Source organism: Pelecanus crispus, chromosome W (assembly GCF_030463565.1).
Source record: "Pelecanus crispus isolate bPelCri1 chromosome W, bPelCri1.pri, whole genome shotgun sequence".
Taxonomy (NCBI): Eukaryota; Metazoa; Chordata; class Aves; order Pelecaniformes; family Pelecanidae; genus Pelecanus; species Pelecanus crispus.
This window is the reverse complement of record NC_134675.1, coordinates 18742573-18766184: the sequence shown is the minus strand read 5'-3', so window position 1 is coordinate 18766184 and position 23612 is coordinate 18742573. Positions and strand designations below refer to the sequence as shown.

The 23612-nt window shown below is 49.4% G+C and overlaps 1 protein-coding gene across 1 annotated transcript in view; it reads right to left on the bottom strand.

The window, feature by feature from the left end:
* Positions 1–11866: 11866 nt before the first annotated feature.
* LOC142596471 (amyloid-beta A4 precursor protein-binding family A member 1-like) overlaps positions 11867–23612 on the bottom strand; it is a 32709-nt gene continuing 20963 nt past the window's right edge. Inside the window, exon 2 of the mRNA XM_075725592.1 lies at positions 11867–11992. Within this exon, the coding sequence (XP_075581707.1) occupies positions 11867–11992 (126 nt within the window). The remainder of the gene's footprint in view (positions 11993–23612) is intronic.

Below are 23612 nucleotides of genomic sequence, written 5' to 3'. Positions count from 1 at the left end.
GGCTCTCAGAGTGCAGGGCCTCCGGCTGTGCTGGCAATGCTGGCACCGGTTGGGGGAGTCTGGTCCAGAGCAGGAGCAGCAGCAGTGTGGAGTCCTCCGATGGTGGGGGTGTACCACATGGCTCCTCGAAGTTGTGTCTTTTATGGGTCAGTCCCTGCCTCTAGTCTCCCCTTGAGGCTTGTTTCAGAATGTTCTCCATCTTCTGCGCAGGTGTCACTGTGGAGGGGGGGTGGTCGCGAGGGGTCTTTCAGGTGATCATGAGCCCCTTCCTCAAATAAACTCTGCATGATCTTCAGCCATCAGAGGGTGGAACTGCGTCTGACCCGCCTCCGGCTCTGTGCCAACTCAGCACCAATTGGCTTCTCACCTGTGGTGCTATGTAGACCCCCATTTATCACTATGGAGACCTTAACTTGTCTCTATGCAGACCTCAAGTTGCCTCACCATGATGTTTGAAGCATTAACTTTCAGTCCCTGACACCCCTTTAGCCTACATATAGGACTCTGCTGTGGTTTAACCCCACCCGTCAACGAGGTACCACCCAGCCGCTCACTCCCCCCTGGTGGGAAGGGGGAGAGAATCAGAAGAGTAAAAATAAGAAAACTCATAGGTTAAGGTAAAGACAGTTTAACAGGTAAAGCAAAAGCCATGCACGCAAGCAAAGCAAAAAAAGGAATTTATTCACTACTTCCCATCAGCAGGCAGGTGTTTAGCCATCTCCAGGAAAGCAGGGCTCAATCATGCATAATGGTTACTTAGGAAGACAAACACCATAACTCCGAGCGTCCCCCCTTCCTTCTTCTTCCCCCAGATTTATATGCTGAGCATGACATCATATGGTATGGAATATCCCTTTGGTCAGTTGGGGTCAGCTGTCCCAGCTGTGTCCCCTCCCAACTTCTTGTGGATCCCCAGCCTACTCTCTGGCAGGGCAGTGTGAAAAACTGTCGTAGTTTAGGCCCAGCCAGCAACTAAGCACCACGCAGCTGCTTGCTCACTCCCCCTGGCCTGGTGGGATGGGGGAGAAAATCGGAGGAGTAAGAGTGAGAAACACTCCTGGGTTGAGACAAGAACAGTTTAATAATTGAAATAAAGGAAAATAGGAATGATAATAATAACACTATAATAATGATAATAATAATGATAATAATATACAAAGCAAGTGATGCACAATGCAATTGCTTACCACCTGCTGACCGATACCCAGACAGTTCCCGAGCAGCGATTGCTGCCCCCCAGCCAACTCCCCCCATCTTATATACTGAGCATGATGTCATATGGTATGGAATAGCCCTTTGGTCAGTTTGCATCAACTATTCTGGCTGTGCCCCCTCCCAGCTTCTTGTGTACCTGGCAGAGCATGGGAAGCTGAAAAGTCCTTGACTAGCATAAGCAGTACTTAGCAACAACTAAAACATCAGTGTGTTATCAACATTCTTCTCGTTCTAAATCCAAAAGACAGCACTATGCCAGCTACTAGGAAGAAAATTAACTCTATCGCAGCTGAAACCAGGACAGAAACAGAAAAGGCCTTGACTCTGTGTAAGCACTGCTCAGCAGTAACGAAAACATCTCTATATTATCAACACAAATCCAAAACATAGCCCCATACAAGGTGCTATGAAGAAATTTAACTCTACCCCAGCCTAAATCAGTACAACTTTTTACCAGGGCATGTAGTGACAGGACAAGGGGCAATGGTTTTAAACTGAAGAGGGTAGGTGTATTGGGTTTGCATGGCAAGGTTTCGGTAGCAAGGAGCTACAGGGGTGCATTCTGTAAAAAGCTGCTAGAAGCTTCCCCTGTGTCTGACAGAGCCAATGCCAGCCAGCTCCAAGACGGACCCACTGCTGGCCAAGGCCGAGCCAATCAGTGACAGTGGTAGCACCTCTGGGATAACATATTTAAGAAGGGGGAAAAAAAAAACCCAAACCCACCAGGACACAAACTGCAGCTGGAGAGAGGAGTGAGAATATGTGATAGAAACAACTATGCAGACACCAAAGTCAGTGAAGAAGGAGGGGGAGGAGGTGCTCCAGGGGCTGGACCAGAGATTCCCCGGCAGCCTGTGGTGAAGACCATGGTGAAGACCATGGTGAGCCAGGCTGTCCCCCTGCAGCCCATGGAGGTTAATGGTGGAGCAGGTACCCACCTGCAGCCCATGGAGGACCCCACGCCGGAGCAGGTGGATGTGCCTGAAGGAGGCTATGACCCCGTGGGAAGCCCGCGCTGGAGCAGACTCCTGGCAGGACCTGTGGAATTGTGGAGAGAGAGGAGCCCATGCTGGAGCAGGCTTGCTGGCAGGACTTGTGACCCCGTAGGGGACCCATGCTGGAGCAGTCTGCTTCTAAAGGACTGCACCCCATGGAAGGGACCCATGCTGGAGCAGTTCGTGAAGAACTGCAGCCTGTGGGAAGGACCCACGATGGAAAAGTTCGTGGAGGACTGTCTCCTGTGGGAGGGACCCCATGCTGGAGCAGGGGAAGAGCGTGAGGAGTCCTCCCCTTGAGGAGGAAGGAGCAGCAGAGATGACACATGATGAACTGACCGCAACCCAATTCCCCATCCCCCTGTGCCACTTGGGAGGGGGAGGTAGAGAAAATTGGGAGTGAAGGTGAGCCTGGGAATAAGGGAGGGGTGGGGGGAAAGGTGTTTTAAGATTTGGTTTTATTTCTCATTACCCTAGTCAGTTTTGATTGGCAATAAATTAAACTTATTTTCCCCAAGTTGAGTCTGTTTTTCCTATGACGGCAATCGGTGAGTGATCTCTCCCTGTCCTTATCTCGACCCACGAGCTTTTCATTATATTTTCTCTCCCTTGTCCAGTTGAGAAGGATAGAGCAGCTTTGGTGGGCACTTGGCATCCAGCCAAGGTCAACCCACCACAGTAGGTTTAGACTGGACATAAGGAAGGAATCTTTTATGATGAGGGTGCTGAGACACTGGAACAGGTTTCCCAGAGAAGTTGTGAATGGCCCATCATTGGAAGAGTTCAAAGTCAGGTTGGATGGGCCTTTGAGCAACCTGATCTAGTGAAAGATGTCCCTGCCCATGGCAGGGAGGTTAGAACTAGATGATCTTTAAAGGTCCCTTCCAACCAAAGCCAATCTATGATTCTATGTTTCTATGATGTGATGACATCCATCTTGCCCTTTGTCCTGGTTTCATCTGGAATAGAGTTAATTTTCTTTCTAGTACCTGGTATAGGATTATCCTGGTGTCGGCTGGGATAGAGTTAATTTTCTTCCTAGTAGCAGGCATAGTGCTGTGTTTTGGATTTAGTAGGAGAAGAAACTGGGAGGGGGCACAGCCAGAACAGTTGATGCAAACTGACCAAAGGGCTATTCCATACCATGTGACGTCATGCTCAGTATATAAACTGGGGGGGGGTGGGGTTGGCCGGGGAGCAGCGATTGCTGCTCGGGAACTGTCTGGGTATCGGTCGGCGGGAGGTGAACAATTGCATTGTGCATCACTTGCTTTGTATATTATTATCATTATTATTATCATTATTATATTGTTATTATTATCATTCCTATTTTCCTTTATTTCAATTATTAAATTCAATTATTAAACTGTTCTTGTCTCAACCCAGGAGTTTACAACGAGTGAACAACGAATACTATGACCAGTGTTAGAGGGGCCCTGCCTCCAGCCAGGTGGAGGAAAGGGACAACCGGGTTTCCTGGACTGTGTGGATTCGATGGCCTGGCACATCAGACCCACAGGAGTATAAAGCTCTAGTGGACACCGGTGCACAGTGTACCCTAATGATATCAAGCTATACAGGGGCAGAACCCATTTATATTTCTGGAGTGACAGGGCGATCCCAACAGCTAATTTCTGGAGGCCAAAGTGAGCCTAACTGGGAATGAGTGGCAAAAGCACCCCATTGTGACTGGCCCAGACGCTCCGTGCATCCTTGGCATAGACTACCTGAGGAGAGGGTATTTCAAGGACCCAAAAGGGTACTGGTGCGCTTTTGGTATAGCTGCCTTGGAGATGGAGGAAATTAAGCAGCTGTCCACCTTGCCCGGTCTCTCGGAGGACCCTTCCATTGTGGGGTTGCTGAGGGTCGAAGAACAACAGGTGCCCATCGCCACCACAACTGTGCACCGGCGGCAATATCACACCAACTGAGACTCCCTGATTCCCATCCATAAGCTGATTCATCGACTGGAGAGCCAGGGAGTGATCAGCAAGACTCGCTCACCCTTTAACAGTCCCATATGGCCAGTGCGAAAGTCTAATGGGGAGTGCAGACTAACAGTGGTCTATCGTGGCCTGAACGAAGTTACACTGCCGCTGAGTGCTGCCGTGCCAGATATGCTAGAACTTCAATACGAACTGGAGTCAAAGGCAGCCAAGTGCTATGCCACAACTGATATCGCTAATGCGTTTTTCTCCATCCCTTTGGCAGCAGAGTGCAGGCCCCAGTTTGCTTTTACCTGGAGGGGTGTTCAGTAAACCTGGAATCAACTGCCCCAGGGGTGGAAACACAGCCCCACCATTTGTCATAGACTGATCCAGACGGCACTGGAACAGGGTGAAGCTCCAGAACATCTGCAATACATTGATGACATCATTGTGTGGGGCAATACAGCAGAAGAGGTTTTTGAGAAGGGAAAGAAAATAGTCCAAAACCTTCTGAAGGCTGGTTTTGCCATAAAACAGAGTAAGGTCAAGGGACCTGCACAGGAGATCCAGTTTTTAGGAATAAAATGGCAAGATGGACGTCGTCAGATCCCAATGGATGTGATCAACAAAATAACAGCCATGTCCCACCAAGTAGCAAAAAGGAAACACAAGCTTTCTTAGGCGTTGTGGGTTTTTTGGAGAATGCATATTCCAAATTACAGTCTGATCATAAGCCCTCTCTATCAAGTGACCCGGAAGAAGAACGATTTCAAATGGGGCCCTGAGCAGCAACAAGCCTTTGAACAAATTAAACGGGAGATAGTTCATGCAGTAGCCCTTGGGCCAGTCCGGGCAGGGCAGGATATTACAAATGTGCTCTACACCGCAGCCGGGGATTATGGCCCTACCTGGAGCCTCTGGCAGAAAGCACCAGGGGAGACTCGAGGTCGACCCCTAGGGTTTTGGAGTCGGGGATACAGAGGATCCGAGGCCCGCTATACTCCAACTGAGAAAGAGATATTGGCAGCATATGAAGGGGTTCGAGCTGCTTCGGAAGTGGTTGGTACTGAAGCACAGCTCATGCTGGCACCCTGACTGCCCGGTGCTGGGGTGGATGTTCAAAGGGAGGGTCCCCTCTACACATCATGCGACTGATGCTGCGTGGAGGAAGTGGGTTGCACTAATCACACAATGGGCTCGAATAGGAAACCCCAGTTCTCCAGTTCTCTGCCCCACCCCATCCCATCGGGGTAGGGGGAGTGAGCGAGTGGCTTCATGGTGCTTAGTTGCTGGCTGGGGCTAAACCACGACCAGGATTCTTATTCTTATTCCCAAAAACTGAATCTCCTGTGCGTGTCCTTTGAGCTTGCTTTTTTTATGGCAAAACTAGCTTTCAGAATAATCTGGATTTTTTCTTTTCCCCTTTCTCAAACACTTCCTCTGCTTTTGCCCCACACAATGATGTCATATCAGTGTATTGCAGGTGTTCAGGGGCTGTGCCATGTTCCAGTGCAGTCTGGAACAGTCCATGGGAAATGGTTAAGCTGTGCTTCCACCCCGGGGTAGTCAATTCCTGCTGTATTGGACACTGCTCCCCATGAAAGCAAATTGTGGCCTGCATACTGCTGCCAAAGGAATTGAGAAAAAAATGCACTGGCGATATCAGTTGTGCCATACCGCTTGGATGCCTTTGAGTCCAGTTAATATTGAAGTTCTAGCATGTCCAGTACAGCAGCACAACAATGGCAATGACTTCGTTCAGGCCATGATAATCCACTGTTAGCCTCCACCCTCCATCAGACTTTCACACTGGCTATATGGGACTGTTAAAGGGTGATCGAATCATTCTGATCACTCCTTGGCTCTGTAATTGATGAATCAGCTCATGGATGGGAACCAGGGAGTCTTGTTTGGTGTGATATTGCCGCTGGTGCACTGTCCAGGTAGGAATCAGCATGCAGCAACCCCACAGCTGTAGTATTGGACGAGAGAGGTTGGGTGAGGTACAGCTGTTTAATCTTCTCTGCATCCACAACGGCTACACCAAAAACCCATCAGTACCCCTTTGGATCCTTGAAGTACCCTCTCCTGAGGTAGTCTATGCCAAGGATACAAGGGGCCTCTGGGCTGGTCACAATGGGGTTTTTGCCAGTTGTCCCTGTTAAGCTCATCTCAGCCTCCAACAGAGACAACTGTTGGGATCCCCCTTGTCACTCCAGAAATCCAGATGGGTTCCATGCCCCTATACCCTACTGGTATTAGGATGCACTGTGTTGCTGGTGTTTACCAAAGCCTTATACTTCTGTGTATCCAATGTGCCAGGCCAGTTTGCGTACATGGGCTTCTAGGTGGGCTCACCATCCCACTTCCTCACATCATCCCCCTGGTCATGAAGGAAGAACCAGAGAGACATGTAGCATGTGCCTAGGGCTCCCTTTCCCTCTGACTGGGAAGGGCTGGATTCCTGAGTCATCTGGCTTCATGGGGCCAAGATGCTGGCCCGTGGGGATTAGGAGGGAGAGAGATTTTCCTCAAAATGTTGAAGCCATTTGGATGCTCTTTCCACAGGTGGTGTATCCAAGTCTGGCCAGTCCATCATTGCCAGGGTGTTGGAATATGATGATGCTGCACTTCAGACCAACCTCCTCCACATGGCCTGTGTACACTGGATGTCATCTGCATCTTTGGAGACCTGGTTGTCATCCAGGTCACTGCGGATGACATCCAGCACCACTAATTCTCTCAGATATTGGATGCCTTCCTCAACGGTAGTCCACTTCCCTCAGTAACTCATAAGCTCTTCCTTGAGTAGATATCTTGCCTTCACACTTGACAGGAGCCACCTCCAGAGGCTGTGGATTTGTCTCTTTTCCGATTTCTTTGTCAATTCCCCAGTCCCTAGTGAGGGATCTCAGCTGCTAGGCTTCCTTACCTTTTAATTCCCCACATTTGTTGCCAAAAAAGACTGTGGTGGGTTGACCTTGTGTGACCGGTACCCCCCTGCTCCTGACACCTGATACAGAAATGTTGCCAGGATGTGGTGACATCTGTTATGGAACAGGGAAGTGTAACAGCACATGAGATATTCTGGATGTTAAAACCCATGATCCCCCTGTGGACAGGGATGCCTCCTGTGACTGTTCACTCAACTCTTGCTCAGATTTTGGATAACACACAGCTCATGCTAAGGCCTGATGTTTGCTGGGAGAAGCACCATTAGGTCAAAGGGAGAGCAACAGGTAGGCAGGACACAATGGACAGGAAGAGATAAAGATCATTGTGCAGATATTGCCACCTGCAGCTTGCTGTCTCCTGCAGCTGAGATTGTCTGGCAGCCTCTTCAGAATCCACTAACTTATGGAAGTGGTAAAGACCAAACTCCCAAACTGAGAGGTATAAATACATCAGCTTATCCAAAAGGTTTTTGAAGTGGATCCAACAGCAGCCAGTCTGCTAAGGCCTTCATGCTTCCTGGTGTGATACAGGGGGTGCCCACACTGTGATGTAGGAGGAAGGGGGAGCACCCTCACCATCGGCTAGAGTACCATGACACGACCTCTGTTGTTCTTCCTCCAAGGACTGACTCGTGTACTTTTTTGAAGTCAGAGTCTAGATTATGATTATTGTATCGCACACTGATTATTAAGAATTTGACCCAATCCACAGAGGGTCCAGGTGACTGAAAAGTCTAGGTAACTGAAATTTTAGGTAATAGGAAAACTATGCTAATGCATGCTCCTTACAGGTGTGGGGAGGGCAAATCCTTTTGGTCCTAAATTGAGTCGGTGGTCACGATCTCCCCCTGCTGAAATTACCTTTCCCCTAGTTACTGTTTTTTGGCAATCGTCCAGTTTTTCCGGCACCTGCTGAGGTAGGATGTTCCCTTTTATCAGTTTCCCAGTACTTCTTCAAGGTCTAGTTGCTCCGGGATGTCTTTGGTTAGAGGATTCAGAACAATGGACAAAAACTCCATGATTACCATCCATCATGACACAGAAAAGATACATTATACTCTAGAACAAGTGAAAAAAGATGGGGAACATCACTGGTGGGATGCCTTATCCAGATGGTCATCAACTGCAACAGGAATTCTGAATCAGCTATTGCATCCTATTGTAATCTTACTCATTTTTACTGTATTATGTTTGCTGTTGAATATAGTTCTATATGTTAGAGTGTGGAAAATAGCTAGACAACTGACATTGTTACCAAAACCTCCTCACATATATAAAACTGTTTAACCACATTTAACCAAAACTTGATAATTGAGTAAACCAACCATAAATTTCCCTCAAGATTACAATTGGAATATGGTATTAATCTGTGTATAGGCACAGAGGCAAGAGGCGACCACACCGCTACTCTGTGGGTGAGATGGACTGACTTTAGTCACGGGGTGGACTGTGATGGTGCATCCTCCACGCCGCCCCGCTTTCTCTTTCTTCGACCGCTTTATGATTTCAGGAATTCCAGACCGCAGCCTTTGTGTAGTGAGTTGGTCAGTTAAGCACCCCTTAATTGTACCAGAAACTCCTATATGGTTGAAGTGGAGAGTGGTCCTGTCCTTATCAGAAACTCCGTATTATGGCTAACGAGGGGAGTGAGAACAGCTACCCCTGACAGCCTTGAAACAGAGCGGTATCATCATTACTGGAATTCCAGCAATTACCGACCCGAATTGTGGCTCAGATGGAAATTTACTGAAAACGAATGCCAATCATCTCACGATCCTATAAAACAGCAGTCCTAAGTGAGGCCCTTTCAGCTCTCCTGGACTGCAGTGGGCTGCACCAGCATCTCCCCTCTGAGCGGGACGCCTCTCAGAGCCAGCAAACTCTCAAAGTTTGCTAAAATCAAAGGTCCATCGCCGAAGACCGACAGTGGAGCCTGGGCCGAAACCCTTCACTCCTCGAGGCTCAACCCTCACCCATTGAGAAATGCCAAGGCATGTGACATGAACATTTCACTGAACTCGAGGGGAATTTTTAACAGGTATACCTTTACCTATATATATATGTGCATTCGTGTCTGTGGGTATGCAAGTGTGAATCAGTTTAAGTAGTCTATAGATGTACGATTTAATTTCAGTGTGAGTCTTATACTACTGCATTATCCTTAGTCCTATAAACCGTTGAGCAAGTCTGAGACTAAGATTGGACCTAGCCACACCCAGACTCCTCTCTGAAAAGGAGTTTAGAAAGCAAGGGGGTCTATTCTGAACCTTGTGACTCAACGGGAGGGTCCTCCTTATCCTCTGCATCCATGATCTCTCTGTGAATCATTCCAACTCAGTGTAACTTAATTTTCTTTTATGCACTTCCATGTAGTAATAGAGTGAACCTTGCCATCTTCGAATCTGTAACTAAGTCACTGTTTTGATCAATTTTGTCTAATCACTTTGTTAATCACTGATGACTGAGTGCTATTAAAATATCACAAGCAAATCCTGCTATTTGCCACAAGTAAATTCTAAACTGCTACTAAATCAAACTGTGTGAAGCCACTCAGTCATGATAAACTAACATAATCAGCAGGATTCACAAACCTGCATTTGTGACAGCCCACTCCCAGTTTCTTGTGCACCTGGCAGAGCAGGGGAAGCTGAAAAGTTCTTGACTAGTGTAAGCACTACTTAGCAACAACTAAAACATCTGTGTGTTATCAGCATTATTCTCATCCTAAATCCAAAACACAGCACTATGCCAGCTGCTAGGAAGAAAATTAACTCTATCCCAGCTGAAACCAGGACATACACCCTTCTCTTTTAGTAACATTAAGTCCAATACAGCTCAGTTTTGGATGGTCATTTTACTGGCATGTTGCAAATGTTGGTTCAAGAGCCCCAGACTATCAAACGTAGCATTGGCTCAGACTGATATTTGTAGTCCTAGTCCTAGAATGGCCTGCTGGTTTTGCACTGGAGCGTTTCCTAGCCTGAATAGTGATTCCGTCCACCATCTGAGTCGTTTTATTCCATCTTTCCATCCATCTTGCACACTTCTCGGAGAACGATCCCACCATTTATGTGGTATGGGTCCTTCTCGATAGGTAGGACAAAGAGAAAGCACAGCAAGAGTGCAAGCTAATCCAGGAACAGTAGGATGTAATCGGGAATATAGGTGGCCATCAGAACATGCCCACACTAAGTTGGGAGGTGCGGCAACAGCAGAAGTTTTACAAGATTCCTTTTTACAACTTATTGGGGTGCATCCTTTGCTAGCCCCCTGTCACGACCCGAACTGGGCTGTCCAGAGAGGATCGTGGAGGTTCTGTGATTCCCTTGGGCTAAATTAAGGTGAAACGACACCAAATAATCAATTAAACACTTTATTGATGGTAAACACCAACCCGAACAAGGAAAGCATAATGGTAGGCAACCCGAACCAGGAAAACTCAATGATAAGCAACGTGGGTTCTAATTCACGTACTTATAAGAGGAAAGGAAAAGGAAGAAAGAGGAGAGAGAGAGAGATCACCACCATTGGATCCCACGATGTCGATGGTAAACGTGGCAGTCCTCCGGCGGTGGGCGTGCTGCTCTCAGAGCGCAGGGCCTCCGGCTGTGCCGGCAATGCTGGCACCGGGTGGGGGAGTCTGGTCCAGAGCAGGAGCGGCAGCAGCAGCAGTGTGGAGTCCTCCGATGGTGGGGGTGTACCACATGGCTCCTCGAAGTTGTGTCTTTTATGGGTCAGTCCCTGCCTCTAGTCTCCCCTTAAGGCTTGTTTCAGAATGTTCTCCATCTTCTGCGCAGGTGCCACTGTGGAGGGGGGGTGGTCGTGAGCCCCTTCCTCAAATGAACTCTGCATGACCTTCAGCCATCAGAAGGCGGAACTGCGCATCCTCTGGCACGCCTCCCAGCTCCACACCAATTGGCTTCTCACCTGTGGCTCAGTGGTGCTATGCAGACCCTAATTTATTGCTATGGAGACCTTAACTTTTCTCTATGCAGACCTCAACTTGCCTCACCATGATGTTTGAGACATTAACTCTTTCAGTCTCTGACACCCCCTTAAAGTCAAGCCCCTCCATGTCACCTCCCAGACACTCTAACACAGCGGGTCTCAAGTACCTAGTATTACTACACAGGCAACCTTGGATTAAAGCTTTTTGAGTAGGAGGGTATAACCATAATAAGGACATTTTATCTATATCTTTACATCCAATTTCTACTTGACAATCCCATAATGGGGATCTTCCTGATGAGGGTGTTCTTGTTTTGCTTCCATCCTAGCCAGGACCATAAGCATTCCATAAACAATTATATGGACACCCAGTGTTGGTCTGTTGATTGCACACCTTGGGACAATCATTACTATCCCGCTCAGGGAGTTTGATACACCACAAAGCGTTTAATGTTTTCGTGTATCGTAGAGAGTGGTCATCAGTGTATTGGGCTTCACCTATGGTAGCCCCCCATGGAGTGCTGGAACAAGGCACTGTCTGGTTTTTACCACCGTTGGTGTAAGTACAATTTGTACTCCAGATTGATGTGACATTAAGTGTGCCTAAATCCCAAGTTATGGTAGCCTGAGAGTGGCTATATGTACTGTTATTTATAAACAAGCATGAGGTATAGTGACCTCCCCAATCCCATGTGTAATTGCTATTATTTTTCCAAGTCAGCTCTAAAGCTAATGAAATGCTAAGATCTTGTGCAAAAACTGTCAAAGGATCTTCAGCTGACTTGGGGGTGGGTAAGCAAACTGTTACTGAAGTTAAGTTCATAATTCAGGCAAATCCTACTATCATTTTCGCCACTACGTTGTCATTCAGGCCTTGCTCATCTTCAAAGTTCGATGTTGCTCCACTCATCAGGAGGGACAGAAAGATGATGGCTGTCCACCCTGTCATTTCCTGGAAGAGAATAGAAAGAAACCTAACCTCGGTGATAGGGTATAGCCAGTATAAAGGTTAAAAGTCAGGAATTATCCACTGATCACTGATACAGTGGGTCTTCCTGCTTCCATCCAGTGCTTCCCATGCATATAAGCCTCTGGGTTTTGCCAATGTCATTGGTACCACACCGATGGAGGGCAATTTTACCATAACAGGTTGTCCCACATATGTCCTCGGCGGGAACTTATCCTTTTGATCATCAGGTATGGGGGCGTCACCAGTCAGTGACCCCGTCAGACAAAATGCTCAAATTTTTGGGCTCCCATAACTTCCCCAGCAGTTATTAACAATAAAGACCGCTTGTGGCAACCATATATCCCAGTTGTGGCGTGAGACATCAGCATGTCTCTTAATCAAACCATTGGTTCATTCAACTATGCCATTGGCCTGAGGGTAATATGGTGTGTGGAACACCCATTTAATACTTTCCCCTCGTGCCCAGTCCACTGTGTCTGTAAAATGCGACCCGTTATCACTTTGGATATATTCAGGAATGGGTAAAACACCAAACCACCCTCGCAATGCTTGGACCGTCTGATCTCCAGTGGCAGTGCTAACAGCTGTAGCCATCGACAGTCCCGATACCACCTCTACTCCTACTAAAATATATCTCTTCCCATGGGATGGCCTCAAGGACCTGACATAGTCAATCTGCCAGGTGCTCCAAAGAGCCTTGCCTTGTCTAATATGCTGGGCTGGAGCTTGATTTGGGTGATCAGCCTTGAGCCTTATTCGGCATTGTGGGCAAGCGGTCAGGATTGCCTCACAGGTTTTCATAGACACTGGCCAACCCCTAGATCGGCATTCATAATAGAGATCTGCTTTTCCTGAGTGGCCTCGATTAATGTGCAGTCATTCAGCTAGTCGATCCCAATCTTCTTTTTCACTAGCAACCGCCCTGCTCTGAGCTAAGTGGTCTACTTGGTGGTTCCATTTGCAGCGGGGGTTCCATCCTGCACGTGGCCTTTTGCACATCCCACCTTCAAAGGTGTCCTGGTTTCAGCTGGGATAGAGTTAATCGGCGGCAGTTTAAAACCCGGTGTAACTGCCGCTTGAGCGCAGTCTCCGAGGCAAAGGCCTCGGGAGCGGACGCTCGCACCGGGGCACCCTTGCTAAGGCAGCAAAAAAGCGCAGGGCAAGAGCGGGCAGCCCAGCCCCCAGCCTAGAGCAGGAAAGGGTGAGCTGCTGACGTGCAGCAGCTGTGACGCAGCATGGGCGGGGCCAGGAGTGACGGCGGCCAAACCCCCACCTATAAAAGCAGCCCCCAGGGAGTGTGAGCAACTAGGAGCACGGCGACCAGGACAGGCAAACAGGGCGTGGCATGTCAGGAGGGTGTGGTGCGGCAATTCCTGCGGTCAGGGCATGCAGGGGAAGGCCGAGTGCCCCTGCTCCTAGCTCAAGAGGTATGTTTGGTAAGTTCAGTTGGTGAGAGGGAGTCTAGGCATGGCTATGGTATCCACCCGGTGGAAGGCTATATCCTCTGCACTAGCCAGAAAGGCTGTATCTACCCAGACTGAGCTCCCAGGGAAACACACAGCTGTCCAGGTCTCTAGCTGCAGGGAGTGCCACCAGGTTGCACTGGGAACAGACGGCAGCAGAGGGAATAGCTGTGTGCGCTGTGACCAAGTGGACTATCTACTCAGCCTGGTGGCAGAGCTAAGGGAGGAAGTAGACAGGCTACGGAGCATCAGGGAGTCTGAGCAGGAGATAGACTGGTGGAATCACGCTCTGAGCTCCCAGAAACCTGACCAGGGACAGCGTCCAGAGAAAGCCTGTGACCAAAGGGATCCAGTATCCTCCCCCCACCAGGATGTAGGCAGGGTCTTAGAGGGAAGCGGCGAGTGGAAACAAGTCCACAATCGGGGCTGCAAGCGAACCCTTTCCTTGCCCACCATGACTCCCCAGGTGCCTCTGCACAATAGGTATGAGGCTCTAGAGGTGGAGGACCAGTCAGTGGATGATGTGGGTGTCGATCCATCTACACCCGAAGAGTTGCCAAGACCACAAAGACCTACCCCCCATATTACTACCACCTCCACAAGGAAGAAAAGATGGGTCATAGACATAGGAGACTCCCTCCTGAGGGGAACGGAGGGTCCAATATGCCGGGTGGACCCTCCTCATAGGGAAGTCTGCTGCCTCCCAGGAGCCCGGGTCAGAGATATCACCAGGAGACTTTCCAGCCTGGTATGGCCCTCGGACTACTACCCCTTACTGCTCTTCCGCGTGGGTGGTGACGAAGTTGCAGTGCGTAGCCCAAGGGTGAGTAAAAGAGACTTCAGGGCCTTGGGACGGTTGGTGAGGGAATCGGGGGCACAGGTCATCTTTTCCTCCCTCCTTCCAGTTGTGGGAGGTGACATTGGAAGGAACAGGCGGACCCAATCTCTTAATGCATGGCTCCGTGGCTGGTGCCACCGTCACAACTTTGGGTTCTTCGAGAGTGGGATGGCCTACATGGCACCCGGCTTGCTGGTGACAAATGGGAGCCACCTTTCTCAAAGGGGAAAGAGGGTCTTTGCACAGGAGCTTGCGGGGCTCATTGACAGGGCTTTAAACTAGATGTGAAGGGGGAGGGGGGACATATCAGGCTTGCCTGTGACAAGCTGTGGGATGGTACGTAATGGTTAGAGGGATGGGGTGCTACTATGAGCCCTCGACCTGTTGCCAAGAAGGCATGCTGAGGATGCTGCAGCACAGTTGAAGTCTTGCGGAGATGAGCTGGGGGCTTCTGAGGTAGCAGGAGCTAACAGGGAAACCTCCGTGAAACACCTCAAGGGAAACAAGGGATGTTCCACTAAGAAGGCGACACGGCCAAAAGCCCAGATGAAATGCCTCTACATGAACACACACAGCATGGGGAACAAACAGGAGGAGTTGGAAGCTACTGTGCTACTAGAAAGCTACGACCTGATTGCCATAACCGAAACCTGGTGGGACGAATCCCACGACTGGAATGTGGCTATCGATGGCTACACGCTCTTCAGAAGGGACAGGCGAGGAAGGAGGGGCGGAGGCGTTGCCCTCTACATAAAGAAATCAATACAGTGTGAAGAGCTGTCCCTGAAGAATAGCCACGAGCAGGTCAAAAGCTTATGGGTAAGAATGAGAGACAGAGGCAACAAAGGGAACCTTGTGGTTGGTGTCTACTACAGGCCACCTGATCAAGGGGAGCCTGCTGACGAAGCCTTCTTCCTCCAGCTCCGGGAGGCTTCGTGCTTGCAGACTCTCGTGCTGCTGGGGGACTTCAACCACCCCGACATTTGCTGGAAAAGCAACACGGCGAGCTGTAGGCAATCCAGGAGATTCCTGGAATGCATAGACGACAACTTCCTAAGCCAGGTAACAGACACCCCTACCCGAGGGGACGTAATACTGGATCTGATGGTCACCAATGCAAGTGAGCTCATCGGTGACATCAAGACTGGAGGCAGCCTGGGCTGCAGTGGTCATGCGTTGGAGTTCACGCTCCTGAGGGACATGGGAAAAGCAAGGAGTACAGTCAGGTCCCTAAATTTTAGGAAAGCAAACTTCCAGCTCTTCAAGGAATTAGTCAGAAGGACGCCCTGGGAGACGGTCCTCAGGGACAGGGGAACGGAACAGAGCTGGCAGATCTTTAAGGACACCTTCCATAGAGCGCAAGAGCTATCAGTCCCCAAGTGTAAAAAGTCGGGCAAGGAAGGGAAGAGACCAGCATGGCTGAGTCGAGACCTGCTGGTCAAACTAAAGAGTAAGAGGGAACTGCAGAGGCAGTGGAAGCAGGGACAGGTGTCCTGGGAAGAGTACAGGGAAGCTGCCTGGTTGTGTAGGGAGGGGGTCAGGAAGGCCAAGGTGCAGCTGGAGCTGAATTTGGCAAGGGATGTAAAGAATAACAAGAAGGGCTTCTACAGATATGTCAACCAGAAAAGGAAGGTTAAAGAAAGCGTACCATCTCCCCCCCCCCCCCCCCGCCGATGAACAAGAATGCCGACCTAGTATCAACAGACAAGGAGAAAGCAGAGGTACTCAACAACTTCTTTGCCTCGGTCTTCACCGGCAACCTCTCTCCTCACCCCTCCCAAGTCGATGGACCAAAAGATGGGGACCAGGGGGGTAAAGCCCCTCCCACTGTGAGGGAAGATCAGGTTCGAGACCACCTGAGGAACCTCAATGTACACAAGTCTATGGGACCTGATGAGACGCACCCCAGAGTCCTGAGGGAATTGGCTGATGTAGTTGCCAAGCCACTCTCCATGATATTTGAAAAGTCACGGCAGTCCGGTGAAGTCCCTGCTAACTGGAAGAAGGGGAATGTTGTGCCCATTTTTAAAAAGGGAAGAAAGGAGTGCCCCGGGAACTACCGACCTGTCAGCCTCACCTCTGTGCCTGGGAAGATCATGGAGCAGATCCTCCTAGAAGCTATGCTCAAGCACATGGAGGACAGGGAGGTGATTCGAGACAGCCAGCACGGATTCACCAAGGGCAAGTCCTGCCTGACCAACCTAGTGGCTTTCTATGAAGGAGTGACTGCATCAGTGGACAAGGGAAAAGCAATGGATGTCATCTGTTTGGACTTCTGTAAAGCGTTCGACACAGTCCCCCACAACATCCTTCTCTCTAAATTGGAGAGATATGGGTTTGATGGGTGGACTGTTCTATGGATAAGGAATTGGCTGGATGGTCACATCCAGAGGGTAGTGGTCAATGGCTCGATGTCCACATGGAGACCGGTGACAAGTGGAGTCCCTCAGGGGTCCGTACTGGGACCAGTGCTGTTTAATATCTTCATCAGTGACATAGACAGTGGGATTGAGTGCACCCTCAGCAAGTTTGCAGACGACACCAAGCTGAGTGGTGCGGTTTACACACCAGAAGGACAAGATGTCATCCAGAGGGACCTGGACAAGCTGGAGAGGTGGGCCTCTGTGAACCTCATGAGGTTCAACAAGGCCAAGTGCAAGGTCCTGCACCTGGGACAGGGCAACCCCCAATATCAATACAGGCTGGGGGATGAAGAGATTGAGAGCAGCCTTGCGGAGAAGGACTTGGGGGTACCGGTGGATGAAAAGCTGGACATGAGCCGGCAATGTGCGCTTGCAGCCCAGAAAGGTAACCGAATCCTGGGCTGCATCAAAAGAAGCGTGGCCAGCAGGTTGAGGGATGTGATTCTGCCCATCTGCTCTGTTCTGGTGAGACCTCACCTGGAGTACTGCGTCCAGCTCTGGGGCCCTCAGCACAAGAAGGACATGGACCTGCTGGAGCGGGTCCAGAAGAGGGCCACAAAAATGATCTGAGGGCTGGAGCACCTCTCCTACGAGGACAGGCTGAGAGAGTTGGGGTTGTTCAGCCTAGAGAAGAGAAGGCTGCGGGGAGACCTTATTGCGGCCTTCCAGTACTTAAAGGGGGCCTACAGGAAAGATGGGGAGAATCTTTTTAACAAGGCCTGTTGTGACAGGACAAGGAATAACGGATTTAAACTAAAGAAGAATAGATTTAGACTAGATATAAGGAAGAAATTTTTTACAGTGCGGGTGGTCAAGCACTGGAACAGGTTGCCCAGAGAGGTGGTAGAGGCCCCATCCCTGGCAACATTCAAGGTCAGGTTGGGTGGTGCTCTGAGCAACCTGCTCTAGTTAAAGCTGTCCCTGCTCACTGCAGGGGGGTTGGGCTAGATGACCTCTAAAGGTCCCTTCCAACCCAAAGCATTCTATGATTTCTTCTGGTGCTTTCTGCCAGAGGCTCCGGATGAGGCCATGCTCCCCAGCTGCAGTGTAGAGCACTTTTTGCACAGCTGGTCCTGTACAAATGGGCCCAAGGACTACCACATGAGCTGTCTCCTGTTTGATCTGCTCAAAAGCTTGCTGTGGCTCAGAGCCCCACTCAAAATACTTCTTCTTATGGGTCACTTGATAGAGAGGGCTAACAAGCTGACTATAACCCAGAATATGCATTCTCCAGAAACCCACAACACCTAGGAAAGCTTGTGTTTCTTTTTTGTTAGGTGGTGGGGACATGGCTATTATCTTACTGATCACATCCATAGCTAAGGCACAGTTGGAGTTGAATTTGGCAAGGGATGTGAAGAATAATAATAAGGGCTTCTACGGGTACATTGGTCAGAAAAGGAAGATTAAAGAAAATGTACCCCCGCAACAAATAAGACAGGACAACTAGTGACAACTGACATGGAGAAGGCTGAAGTACTCAACAACTTTTTTGCCTCAGTTTTCACTGGCAATCTCTCTTCCCACATCTCTCAAGTCCCTGAACCTCAAGGCAGGGAATGGGGGAATGAAGCCCTTCCCACCATAGAAGACCAAGTTTGAGACCACCTAAGGAACCTGCACATACATAAGTCCATGAGACCTGACGAGATGCATCCTGGGTCCTGAGAGAACTGTCTGATGCAGTTGCCAAGCCACTTTCCATCATATTTGAAAAGTCATGGCAGTCAGGTGAAGTCCCTAGTGACTGGAAAAAGGGGAATGTTCTGCCAATTTTTAAAAAGAGAAGAAAGGAGGACCCTGGGAACTATCGACCTGTCAGCCTCACCTCTGTGCCTGGGAAGATCATGGAGCAGATCCTCCTAGAAGCTATGCTCAAGCACATGGAGGACAGGGAGGTGATTCGAGACAGCCAGCACGGCTTCACCAAGGGCAAGTCCTGCCTGACCAACCTAGTGGCCTTCTATGATGTATTGACTATATCAGTGGACAAGGGAAGAGCTACAGATGTCATCAATCTTGACTTCTGCTAGGCCTTTGATATGGTCCCCCACAACATCCTTCTCTCTAAATTGGAGAGATATGGATTCAATGGATGGACTGTTAGATGGATAAGGAATTGTCTGGATGGCCATGTCCAAAGAGTCACAGTCAACGAGTCTATGAGGACAGGCTGAGAGAGCTGGGGTTGTTCAGCCTGGAGAAGAGAAAGCTCTGGGGAGACCTTACTGCAGCCTTTCAATATAGAAAGGGGGCTTATAAGAAAGATGGAGAGAGACTTGGTCATAGTTTAACCCCATCCAGCAACTAAGCCCCACACAGCCACTCTCTCACTCCCCCCCAGTCAAATGGGGGGGAAGAATCAGAAGTGTAAAAATGAGAAAATTCATGAGTTGAGATAAAGACAGTTCAATAATTAGGGAAAAAAAATTGTAAAAAGAACCCCAAAAAACAGAGAGGAAAATAAAACCCAAGAACAAGCGAGGCAAAAGAAAACAATTGCTCACCACCAACTGACCGATGCCCAGCAAGTCCCTGAGCAACGGCAGCCCCCACCAACCTCCCCCCCCCCCAAGTTTTAGTGCTGAGCACAATGTCATATGGTGTGGAATATCCCTTTGGTCAGTTGGGGTCAGCTGTCCCAGCTGTACCCCCTCCCAATGTCTTCTGCACCCCCAGCCTACTCGCTGGTGGGGTGGTGTGAGAAGCAGAAAAGGCCTTGATTCTGTGTAAGCACTGCTCAGCAATAACGAAAACATCCCTGTGTTATCAACACCATTTTCAGCACAAATCCAAAACATAGCCCCATACAAGCTGCTATGAAGAAAATTAACTCTATCCCAGCCAAAACCAGGACATGGGGAATATTCTAAAAGGAAAGCATGTAGGGATGATAAAGCCAATGCCTATTCTCCCTTTAAATCTCTGGGCCTATTTTCAGTTTGTGGGATGGACTTTCTCCTATTCATGTCAGCACATTCCCATTTCTGGTAGTTTTTTGTAACATGTGTTCACACAGATGATAATTCCTCAAAAAATCAGAAAACCAATCCTAAAAAAGAAGTTTGGTTTAATCATGCATTTTGCTTTTTGCTTGCCCTGATATTTGGAACCAGCAGAGTTTGCAAATCTCTCAGTAAATGGGCAATTCTGAAGGACAAGGATGGTTGGGTGTCTATCCACTCTTTGGATTGCAGCTGCTCTTTGCACTGCAAGTCTGCTTTATCACTGAAGCTGTTGCTACTTAACCAAGAACGTAAAAACAAGATGAAACAACACAGCCCCTGCACCCACATATATGCATGCTAGTTTGATAACTGCATGACTCCATCTGAAAAGCAAAAAGAAAAAAATGCCAGTCTATCTTCTATTGCTCTAAAAAATAACTACAGAGAGTCTACAGAGGTTAATGATTTCTATTCCTTATGTGCTATGCTAATGCTTATGCTATTAGAAAGGTATGGTGATATCTGCTTGGGGATTTCTGCTTATAGAAAACTGTCCAAACTTTTAAACTCTATTCTGTTGTTTTCAGTGTCCTCCAACCATGATACCATATTTATCATAGGAAATGGTAAGATTTCAGTGTGTATTCTGTGACAATGGAGCCAGAAAGCTTTTAGGATGTGTTAAAATGCTTTTCTAGTTTGCAGTTATAGAATCATAGAATCATAGAATTGTTTAGGTTGGAAAAGACCTTTAAGATAATCCAGTCCAACCATTAACCTACACTACCAAGTCCACACTATACCAATCAAAGGTAGACTAGACTAAACCATGTCCCGAAGTGACACATCTACCCGTTTTTTGAACACCTCCAGGGATGGTGACTCCACCACCTCTCTGGGCAGCCTGTTCCAATGCTTGACCACCCTTTCCGTGAAGAAATTTTTCCTAATATCCAATCTAAACCTCCCCTGGCGCAGCTTGAGCCCATTTCCTCTTGTCCTATCGCTAACTACATGGGAGAAGAGACCAACACCCACCTCACTACAACCTCCTTTCAGGTAGTTGTAGAGAGCGATAAGGTCTCCCCTCAGCCTCCTCTTCTCCAGCCTAAACAACCCCAGTTCCCTCAGCCGCTCCTCATAAGACTTGTGCTCCAGACCCTTCACCAGCTTCGTTGCCCTTCTCTGGACACGCTCCAGCACCTCAATGTCTGTCTTGTATTGAGGGGCCCAAAACTGGACACAGTATTCCAGGTGTGGCCTCACCAGCACCGAGTACAGGGAAACAATCACCTCCCTGCTCCTGCTGGCCACACTATTCCTGATACAAGCCAGGATGCTGTTGGCCTTCTTGGCCACCTGGGCACACTGCTGGCTCATGTTCAGCCGGCTGTCAACCAACACCCCCAGGTCCTTTTCGGCCAGGCAGCTTTCCAGCCACTCTTCCCCAAGCCTGTAGCGTTGCATGGGGTTGTTGTGACCCAAGTGCAGGACCCGGCACTCGGCCTTGTTAAACCTCATACAGTTGGCCTCGGCCCATTGATCCAGTCTGTCCAGGTCCCTCTGCAGGGCCATCCTACCCTCGAGCAGATTGACATTCCCACCCCACTTGGTGTCGTCTGCAAACTTACTGAGGGCGCACTCAATCCCCCATCCAGATCGTTGATAAAGATATTAAACAAGGCTGGCCCCAAAACAGAGCCCTGGGGAACACCGCTCGTGACCGGCCACCAACTGGACTTAACTCCATTCACCACTACTCTCTGGGCTCGGCCACCCAGCCATTTTTTTACCCAGCGAAGACTACGCCCGTGCAAGCCATGAGCTGCCAGCTTCCCAAGGAGAATATTATGGGAGCCGGTGTCAAAGGCTTTGCTAAAGTCCAGGTAAATGACATCCACAGCTTTTCCATCATCCACCAGGCGGGTCACCAGGTCATAAAAGGAGATCAGGTTGGTCAAGCAGGACCTGCCTTTCATGAACCCATGCTGGCTGGGCCTGATCCCCTGGTTGACCTGCACTTGCCTGTTGAGTTCACTCAATATGAACCTCTCCATAATCTTTCCTGGCACCGAGGTCAGGCTGACAGGCCTGTAGTTCCCCGGGTCTTCCTTCCGGCCCTTCTTGTAGATGGGCGTCACATTGGCAAGCCTCCAGTCATCAGGGACCTCCCCTGTTAACCAGGACTGCTGATAGATGATGGAGAGTGGCTTGGCAAGCTCCTCTGCCAGCTCCCTCAGTACTCTCGGCTGGATCCCATCTGGCCCCATAGACTTGTGAGCATCCAGGTGGCATAGCAGGTCATTAACTGCTTCCTTCTGGAGTATGAGGGCTCCATTCTGGTCCCCATCCCTATCTTCTAGCTCAGGGGCCTGAGTACCCTGGGGATGACCGGTCTGGCTGTTAAACACAGAGGCAAAGAAGGCGTTAAGTACCTCAGCCTTTTCCTTGTCCTCGGTGACAATGTTCCCCGCCACATCCAGCAAGGGATGGAGATCCTCCTTGCCTCTCCTTTTATTGCTGATGTACTTGTAAAAGCATTTTTTATTATCTTTTACAACATTGGCCAGATTGAGTTCTTGCTGGGCTTTTGCTTTTCTAATTTCCTCCCTGCATGACCTAACAAGATCCCTGTACTCCTCCTGAGTTGCCAGCCCCTTCTTCCAAAGGTGGTAGACTCTCCTTTTTTCCCTGAGTCCCCGCAAAAGCTCCCTATTCAGCCAGGCCGGTCGTTTTCCCCGCCGCTTGGTCTTACAGCAGACGGGGACAGCCCACTCCTGTGCCCTTAAGACTTCCTTCTTGAAGAAGGCCCAGCCTTCCTGGACCCCTTTGCCTTTCAGGACTGCCTCCCAAGGGACTTTCCCAACCAGGGTCCTGAACAGGCCAAAGTCTGCCCTCTGGAAGTCCACGGCAACAGTTTTGCTGCCCCTCCGCTTGGCATCGCCAAGAATCGAGAACTCTATCATATCGTGGTCGCTAAGCGCAAGACGGCCTCCGACCACGACATCTCCCACAAGCCCTTCTCTGTTTGTAAACAGCAGGTCAAGCGAGGCACCTCCCCTGGTAGGCTCGCTTACCAGCTCTTTCAGGAAGTTATCCTCCACACACTCTAGGAACTTCCGAGACTGTTGCCTCTCTGCTGTGTTGTATTTCCAGCAGATGTCCGGCAAGTTGAAGTCCCCCATGAGAACAAGGGCTGGCGATTGCAAGACTTCTGCCAGCCACTTGTAGAACGCTTCATCTACCTCTACATCCTGGTTGGGTGGTCTATAGCAGACTCCCAACAGGACATCCGCCTTGCTGGCCTTCCCCCTCATCCGTATCCATAAGCACTCGACCTTGTCATCACCACTGTCAAGCTCTATACAGTCAAAACACTCCCTAACATACAGAGCCACCCCACCACCTCTCCTTCCCTGTCTATCCCTTCTGAAGAGCTTATAGCCATCCAGTGCAGCACTCCAGTCATGAGAGTCGTCCCACCACGTTTCTGTGATGGCAACTATGTCATAGCCATCCTGCTGCACAAGGGCTTCCAGCTCCTCCTGTTTGTTGCCCATGCTACGTGCATTGGTGTAGATGCACTTGAGCCGGTCTATCGATTTCACCCCCAGCGTTGCCATGCCGCCCCTGGGCTCCTCACTAGCCCCCTTCCGGATGAGTGCTGTTATAGGAGTCACAGTACTGGAAAACTATGAACCCTTGCACCTCCCTGCATGCTAGAAGGGGGCTGCCAACTCATGATGGCTTCAACCTTCTTGGGGTCCATACACAAACTGTTCGGGCTGGCCCACCAGGTACTCCAGGAACTCCACCCTCTGCTGGTGGAAGGAGCATTTCTCTCATTCGACATAGACAGCGCTGATGCAGTTGCAGCGCTATCACCAAGGAGCATAATTGCACCATATCCATGCCAAGTGTAATGCCCCC